Source organism: Polyodon spathula, chromosome 3 (assembly GCF_017654505.1).
Source record: "Polyodon spathula isolate WHYD16114869_AA chromosome 3, ASM1765450v1, whole genome shotgun sequence".
Lineage (NCBI taxonomy): Eukaryota > Metazoa > Chordata > Actinopteri > Acipenseriformes > Polyodontidae > Polyodon > Polyodon spathula.
Genome location: NC_054536.1, coordinates 53,951,348 through 53,960,687, shown reverse-complemented (window position 1 = coordinate 53,960,687; position 9,340 = coordinate 53,951,348). Strand labels below are relative to the sequence as shown.

The 9,340-nt window shown below is 35.5% G+C and overlaps 1 protein-coding gene across 1 annotated transcript in view; it reads right to left on the bottom strand.

Moving 5' to 3' along the window:
- Window positions 1-1,863: 1,863 nt before the first annotated feature.
- The window catches only part of LOC121309102 (zinc finger protein 804B), a 181,865-nt gene continuing 174,388 nt past the window's right edge, over window positions 1,864-9,340 (bottom strand). Inside the window, exon 4 of the mRNA XM_041241985.1 lies at window positions 1,864-5,489. Within this exon, the coding sequence (XP_041097919.1) occupies window positions 2,027-5,489 (3,463 nt within the window). The 3' untranslated portion in view covers window positions 1,864-2,026. The remainder of the gene's footprint in view (window positions 5,490-9,340) is intronic.

The window sequence follows — 9,340 nt, the reverse complement described above, 5'->3', positions numbered from 1 at the left end:
CTGGTTATAATTTCTATTTCAGAGACTAATTAAGGGATTCAAAGGACTTTTTAGGATCCTGATTTTATGCAAAATCCACTGATGTATGGATCTTAGCATTTCAGGACTGTAAATTATGCCCCAAATTAGAGCACTATGCCAGTGATGTCTATTCTGTTGAAATGGCTGTTATCAATAAATCTTTTACAAAATCTTCACATTTAGCTGCTCTAATTACCAGTATTTTTAATTTGAAGTAGTTGCAGTAAATTCAAGGCTGATTATTTCAAACGTCAAAGAACAGTTTGAAAATGTTACTGCCATCAACAAATCAACTTCCTCTAACATGTTGTTTTTAAAAACTGGAATTAATATATGTTATATATCATTTTATATTATGATGACTTTTACATTGCCCTTTCGATATACAGTAGCACTCAATTTCAAACAAGTCTTTCACTTTTTTTTAGGATGGTTGTATAATTTACTTATGTTTAAATAATATAAAGCTTTTTTTGTCATCATTTTACACAGATTTGTGAATATACTGTGAGGAAGCTGTCGTTTTGGTACATGGTTATTTGTTCTTGTTAGAAAGAATCTCAGTTAGACAGCACATACCCTACGTTGAGTAGGGCAGCATGAGAGTTAGCAGTTCTACAATGCAAATAACTGCTTAATAATAATAATAATAATAATAATAATAATAATAATAATAATAATAATAAAGTCAAACAATATAAAAGAAAGGGATTATTGTTCAAATAACATTCATCTTTAATACTTTTCCATCACATTCCTTTACAGACACTTTAATGTTAAGTACTAACAAATATCTGCAAATAAAAAAAAATAACATTGTCATTTGTTTTTCTTAAAATTTTCCCATACAGAATATCTTATAGTGTTGTACCCATCATTGGAGTACAGTAGTTATTATTACAAATGTAATGTACAATAAATACAATTCATGGTGACCAAAGTACAGTATATATATATATATATATATATATATATATATATATATATATATATATATATATATATATATATAATATTATTGCATCATACTACAATCCCCTAAATGGGAGTGCCTAATAAGCAGCATTTCATATACATTAGTCAGTGCAATTCAGTTTACTTGCTGACTGCTCACGGTCATTTGACATAAAAATACAAAAATTCGCAATGTTTACATATTGTCTAATAAAATGAAAATACTGCTGTAACCAGCTAAGTATAAACTCATTACATTCAATTTAAAAGACCATTGTAAAGTTACATGCTGCATTTACATTTGACTTGACTTAATCCCAACCCTAACCCTGTTAAAACATCCTATGTGCCACAGTAAATTATATTCAATACTCTCTAATGCCTCTGTAATAGTCTGCTCTTTAAGTCTGTTTCAGTGCTTTGTGCCAATGCAAAGAGCAAAAACAAACATACATTTCCTGAAATACTTTTCTGAAATCCAAATGTATATCTGCCTTTATAACAAATATTTCAGTTTTATACACAGGGAAATCTATTTTGGGGAAAAAAAAAAAGTGTGTGTATGCTGTTTTTTTTTTTTTGCACGACTACAATTAATGCCAGTTTTAGTCAGTAAATCAATTTAGAGACTTCTGTCACTTTCTTATACAGCTCTGGCCAAAAGTTTAGCATCACCTAGAATTTTAGGATTAACATGCTTTATAAAAAAAAAAAAAAACAAACAAACAAACTATGTGAACATAACGGAGATATTTTATTTAACATCATGTAATCAAAGAGGCTCCAAAATGATATTGTTGCAAAAGTCTACTGGAAGCCATAATAGTAATACAATATTTCATGTTACATTTTGAAATGTCACATTTTTCAATTTTATCACTTTTTTAATTATACGGAAAACTACAAAGAAGTATGTAGTTCATAGCGATATGTGTTACCATAAGATTATTCAGCAGGTTTCATTCGACTTTATGAAGCAAATTAGTTCGTTCTATTGGGTGAGGCAAACCTTTTGGCCTTAGCCGTATATTCCTAAAAGGTGTGTGTGCACTCAAGTGCTGGGTCGAGAGTGGGGCTGCAAGTCGGGTCCTGGGAAAAGAGGATGAAGGCAAGGGTGTAGATAGAGAGCAGAAGCAGCAGCTGTCATAGCTGGGCTAGGAGATAGTAAGGTGGGAAGAAGGGAGCTGTGTTGCATTGGATGAAGGGCCAGATGGGCTGGGTGGAAGGAGGAAGCTGGAACAAAATGCAAGGGGTGACCTGTCAGCAGAGCAGCTGGGTGGGCAGGAATCATTGCTGGAGCAAATGGGGAAAGAGAAATGGGAGTGAAGTGTGGTTGAGGGAAAGGGTGAATGTGAGCCAAGGGCTGTAGGTTGCCATGGGGGTGCAGGGCAGATGTAAAGGCTGCCACTGCATGGTGGTGAATGAGTGCCTGGCGGATGCTTGTAATGGGGTTGGGTTGCTGAAGAGGGATTGATTGAAAGGCTGACGCAGGGCTGAAACTGGATACCTCAGCAGAAGATGGTAGTACCTTTACGTGCTTCCCCAGCAGCTGCTGTTGCATATGCTGCTGAGCCTGGAGCTGCAGCAATCTGTACTTGTCGATTTCATCTGGTGTGAAGGTTATAGGCAGTTCAGTTAGAGGTGGCAAAACACATTTTGAGTTCTCAAACTGAGGCTCAGTTTCTTCTACGTTCTGCATTTTAGTCTTTAAAGGATATTGTGTGGAGCCTTCCCTTGAAGCAAAGTTTATTCCGGTATTTTGTAACTGGGCTTTCTCCTCCTCAGTGGAATTAACAGAAAAGGAACATGCCTCAGGTAGTCCCTGAATACCTGGGTAGTAGTTCTGTACACTGAGTTCCTTTCCTTTAGTTTGTAGCAGTTGTCCTTCAATCAGTACCACCTCTGGGCTCTGAAGATTGCATTCTGTGACTTCCCCTTCAGGAAGACAAGTCTCAGTCTGTTTAAAACCAATGAGAGCTCCAATCTTATTGTTTTTAAGAACCTCCTCTTTATCTCTGCTTTTATTTCTATTGTGCTCCTCCTTTGTGGAATTTCTTTTGGCAGCAGGTAATTTTCCAATTAAGGGTAATGCTGGTGCATTGGTGAGTAGTGATGGGGTACTAGACTTAAAGCAAACCTGGGACTGATCCTTCAGTTTTACAATGCTTATATTCAATGCCTTTGATGGCTGTGTCTTCTCTTCATAAGGTTTTTTGGGCTGGAATTTCTCAAGAAGATTTTTATCTGCATTAATTTTATCAGTTGGAAACCTTCTCTTAGGACAATTAAGTTCATACTTTCTGCTGCTGCTTTGTGTAGGATCTCCTGTTTCAGTTTGGTGTTGTCTTCCAGTGTCCTTAACTATCTCTCTGTTCTTAGCTAATGGGGGGTTCGAGCAATACAACCTGTCTCTTGAAAATGACCTAGACCTCCTCTGACTTGACTTCCTGTCACTGTTGTTGTATGAATGTCTATATTTAGATCCAAATTTATCAGAACAATGACTTCTACTAGAACTGGAACTTAGATGGGAACATATTTTCCAGTCACTACTGTGACCAGAAGTGCTACTGTGTGAACTACTACTTCGGCTGTTTGTCCCATGCTCCCTGCTTCTTTTCCTTTTCCTGCTTCTGTTGTGTATGTAGTACTCATCATCATCATCATCATCATCATCATCATTAATCTTCTCAGATGAGGAATAGTTCTTCATTTTATGCAGATGGGTACTCTTGTAATCTTGATGGGACTTTCTGGCTGAACAATGATGTGAGTTTCTGCTTGTGCTATCATCACTGGATCTACAACTGGAGTAAGTTTTGCTACAGCTGGATGTATATGTTCTGGAGTAACTAGAACCTCTTTCTGAGGATGATCTGTTAGATGAATCAAAAGAGGATGAATATCTCCAAGTCTGAGAAAATCGTTCCTCGCTATCAGTATCAATTTCCAAATACCTGCTATAGGAACTTGACTTATCACTAACAGACTTTCTGTACATCTCCTTTTTAGAATCTCCAATATTAGACATAGAGTCCAAAAAATCATTCTTTGACTTGAACTGACTGCCAGTTTCAGGTGCTTCTTCATAAAAGTTTTGGCCCATATCCTCTGAAGGAGAAAATGGATTGTTATTTTTTTTACTTTGCTCTGCCACATCACTTTCATTTGAGCATTCATCATTTAGAGATCTCTTTCGTTTCTTAAAGTCAAACCTTTTTGCTTTCACACTTTCATTCTGTGTCGCATCACATTGTATATACTCTAACCCTCTTCCACCTTTAGATTTGATATTGTGCTTACAACTACTGCTTGCTTTGTTAGCAACTTCTAATTTTAGTTTCAGGGCTTGGCGTGCTTTGGAATGTTTCATCTTCTTTGGTTTGAAGAAATCTGACTGATTTGTTTCCTGATTGTGAGTTTGCCACTCAACAATAATTCCTTTGCTTTCTTCATCCGCAATGTCTATGTTACAGTAATCTATCTCTACTGACAGTGTGCCATCTTGTACAATATGTTTTTGTCTGGAGTGTTTAAAATCAAAATATAGTGGGTTGCAACTATATGAAATGCAGGGTTCAGTCTTAGTATGAAGTAACAGTTCAGTTGGCCATTTCAGCATCGTCGATCCATCTTTATTTAGAACATCAAGGAATGGCCCTACTGTTTTAGTCAGTCCACCTGAGTCCCCACAGGCCTGCTTTGAAGCACACTCATCATCTGCTACACTTTTATTGCCCAAGGATTCATCTGGCTTGATCTTTTCTGAATCAAAATTCATTTGTGTGCCTGGCTCAGTACAAAGGAACTCAGTGAGAAACTTTCTTTGTTGATCGCTTGAGTCTCCCTCAGCATGTGTGTCTTTACTGCTGTGATCTCTTGTTGCAAAACATCTGCATGAATTAGATTCATTACTGTCTAAATCTCCCTCAGGACCGTGGCTTGAGTCAGTATTTTCAAAAGATCCAGTGAAGACTATGAAGGGAAAATCTTCCTTGTCAGTTATGTTATGTGTGCTAGGACTTTGGTAGAATCCAGGGTCTTTCCCCTGTTTATTTTGTGTTTTGTTGTCCATTTGTTGCTCTTTTGGTTCTTTCTCAGGATGTCCTGATGTCCTGTCTGCAGGATGTCCTGGTGAAGGTATGTGAGCTCGAAATGTTTCAGCTGTTTGCTTTCTTTTCTGACTTTGTAGATCTTCTCTATCATTGGCCTCCTCTGTGGTGTCACTGAAAACTGATGCAGATGACTCTAGCTTCAGCTGGGTCTTTTTAGAAAAGCAAAATGAGACCCCCGCCCTTTGGTTGTTGTAATCTGCACCTAATTGTATACCAATCTTTTCAATTGATTTGTGCAATCGTTCTCTGGTGACAGGAAGTTCCTGTGGGTCCTGTGGATCTCTAGTAAGTAGGTAGCGATTCCCATTCCCATCATCCTTGTCTGTGAATGTTCTCTCTTGCTGCTTGTCTTCTGCGGCAACTGTGGTGGCTCTAAACATTGGACCACTTCCAGGACCACTGCAAAAAAGGAGTAAAACAGCAGTTGTTTCAACAATACAGAATGTGTTGTGTAGATATAATTTGAACATATGTTTTAATGTGTTTGGTAGTAAAAAAAAAAAAAAAAAAAAAAAAAAAAAGCCACAAAAAGAAAAATGCACTTTTCCTGAAACGAAATAGCTTGAAGAGAGACACAATAAAATCAGGGCCCTAATTATTACACATCTAGGAATTATGCTCATAATATTATTAACATATTTATTAGTAGTTCAAACAGAAGGGGAATATGTAATACTGCTTTGATGTATATATGGTTTGTATATTCATGCATTGGTTAAGAGAGATTGTAGACTGGAAAGCTCAAACATAGTTTTAGACAAAGACAGATTACTCAAATGTTTTATATAGATTTGGTTACAATAGTTCTGAACTTGAAAAGTGCCATTCTTGTGTGTAATGCCAACTCCTAAAATTGGTCATCACTATGGAATATTACAGTATAAACATATTTGATTTTACTTACTATTTTGAAGAGTGTCAGTTATATTGAACAGTTTTAAATATGGTGTATGGTAACATAGGCGGTGTACTATAAGCACCAAACACTGTTAGCTTGAGACAGAAACTTGATTGTAATTGGACACGTCATGAAGGCTCAGAGCAGCAACCTTAGATGTGCTATGGTTCATTGGGGCTTGTCACAATGGTGCAGCTATGTTCAGACCAACCTGAAAGGTTTATGTGGATGCAAGGAAAAAGAGTTGCCTTGAGTTGTCTGATAGTTATAAATAGGCTGAACAAGGCCACACAGTTTGATTGCTACATACACTTAAAACTCCATGAGTGAGAATCATCAGTACATGCTCAATAATTCAACTGTTTTTAAACAAATGAATACCCATAGATGTGTCGTGTAGTAGTTCATGGTAAATCATATTGATGGAAGCTTATTTTATTATGTTATCAGGATAAACAATAAAAACCTAAAAATTACTGATTTACTGAAGCATTAAGGTACGACAGGGGGTGAGTTAACATGAGATAACAGCACACTTTGAGCATTATAAGCCTTTAACCTCTCAGTGTGTGGTTATGTCATGTTAACCCACTCCGTGGAGTGCCTTAATGCTATTATGAATCAAATTTAAAATTACTATATGTACTTACTTTTTAAATTAACACAGCAAATAAAAAAAATAAAAAAACATATATGTTCAATAACGGTAAATATCACTATGTGCAAAAAAATAGTTCCAGTGTAAATTAAACAATTTGTTTAAACATGTATATTTTTATATATTAACATACGTTTAATTATACATATAGCATGCAGTTATTAAAATGTTAAGAACATTTCTGTATATCAAATACATTAACCTGTTATGCTAATTCATTAATGGCCATATATAACTTTGTAAATTACATAAATAAATCTGTTTTTAGCTTCTCCAGGTCTGCAGGTGTTATTGGGGGATAGTGTATTGCTTTGTCATTTCCACTTCATTTCAGTTTTTTTTAATTACTGCTACGAAATGCTGTACTGCTCTCCATCTTTATTTCTTATGGAAACATAAAATTCCCTAAGGAGACTGCTAAGTTCTTCCTGAGAAAGTACATTAAAGGTAACAGGTGTACCTTTTTTTTTTCTTCAAGCCAGTTTTGCATGATGTTCACAGCCCATTCGAAAGCTTTTATTGTGTTTATTTTTCTTTTTCGTTCAAGTTCGAGTTGATTTAGTGTGCCGTTTTTCTTTTAAAGTAAAGTTAATTGCTGGTACTGGTGTCACAGGAAATAAGTTAGCTGAGAAATAGGTTAGCTGGGAAATAAGTTAGCGTTTGCCTATTTGAGCCTTTCTATGCATGCGCGAATCTTAGAACTTAAAGGAAAGGTTCTCTGTGGAGAGTCATCTACAAATACAGAATGACTAAAATGTGTATTTTTTCTGAGAAAAGAAACAGGCATTGCATTGCAGTAATCTCTGTTTAACTATTTTTCCATCTTATTTATTGAAGTATATTGCAGACAGTATTTTTTTGTTTTGTTTAAAAAGATGACATTTATCGGAAAGTATATTTACATTTAGTTTTTATTATAAATACATTTTATCTTCAGGAAATTGCTTGCTGTATTTTGGTAATTTTCTTTTAAAGATAAATGAATATTTTAAAAGCATAATTTTGGCAGTATAATTTATGTCTATGCATAGTTAAAATCACTACTTGTCAAATGTGTATTTCCTTTAAAAAATGTTGACATTGACTCCAATAAACTCCATGTGAGAACTTGCTCTTAACGTTATTTGATTTGTTTTAATTATTATGTTTTACACCACATCTCATTAATCAAATATAAATATATCATGAATATAATATAGATATCATACAGCATTCATTGCATACCATACAGTAACTTATGTTTACATACACTTCTCAATAACAAAAATATTTAAAAAATACATTATTAAAAAAAACAAGACACAATACATGTACACAATTCAAAATATACAATACAAAACAACATATACAATAAAAACAGGTATTTAAGGATAGGTATGGGAAGGGAAGGATATATTTACAGAAGGTGTGGTTTAATTCCATGCTGGTGTTTTTTTTTAGGAATATACCTAAACTACCAGTGTCATTCATATGGACACCACCCCCCCTAAAAAGCCCGACCTGATCATATTTAATTTCAGTAGGCTAAATTGAATCCCCTTACAAAATCCAAAATGACATTGTTCACCCAGTTACATGCTTTGTTTATTTTTGGAGATGCGTTTACATCTTTCCAAAGACGTCGCTGGGTGATGCACAAGAAAAAAAAAATGTTGTATTTGGAAATTGCGCTAATCTTTTTTCATTTTTCTAACTAATTCCACACTTTTCAAATTTACCTAAATCAATGCCTCCATAATGAATCACCAGGATATCAGGCTTAGATGAAGGGGAATTAAAAAAAAATGAATCATAAACAAAACAAAACAAACCAAACCAAAGCGACCTAAGCCTACTCCGTCTGAACCAGCGGACAGAGGAGTTTGGCAGCTGCAGGTAATTTTTTCTTTGGTAACTTCCATGAAGTTCGTGTGTGTGTGTGTGTGTATATATATATATATATATATATATATATATATATATATATATATATATATATATATATACACACACACACACAGTACTGTGCAAAAGTTTTAGACAGGTGTGAAAAAATGCTGTAAAGTAAGAATGCTTTCAAAAATAACATAATGCAGTGAGTGAACAGAAGAAAAATCTACATCAAATCAATATTTGGTGTGACCACCCTTTGCCTTCAAAACAGCATCAATTCTTCTAGGTACACTTGCACACAGTTTTTAAAGGAACTCGGCAGGTAGGTTGGCCCAAACATCTTGGAGTTCTTTTGTGAATTTAGGCAGCCTCAGTTGCTTCTCTCTCTTCATGTAATCCCAGACAGACTTGAAGATGTTGAGATCAGGGCTCTGTGGGGGCCATACCATCACTTCCAGTACTCCTTGTTCTTCTTTACGCTGAAGATAGTTCTTAATGACTTTTGCTCTATGTTTGGGGCCATTGTCATGCTGCAGAATAAATTTAGGGCTAATCAGATGCCTCCCTGATGGTATTGCATGATGGATAAGTATCTGCCTATACTTCTCAGCATTGAGGAGACCATTAATTCTGACCAAATCCACAACTCCATTTGCAGAAATGCAGCCCCAAACTTGCAAGGAACTTCCACCATGCTTCACTGTTGCCTGCAGACACTCATTCGTGTACCGCTCTCCAGCCCTTCGGCGAACAAACTGCCATCTGCTACAGCCAAATATTTCAAATTTTGACTCATCAGTCCAGAGCACCGGCTTCCATTTT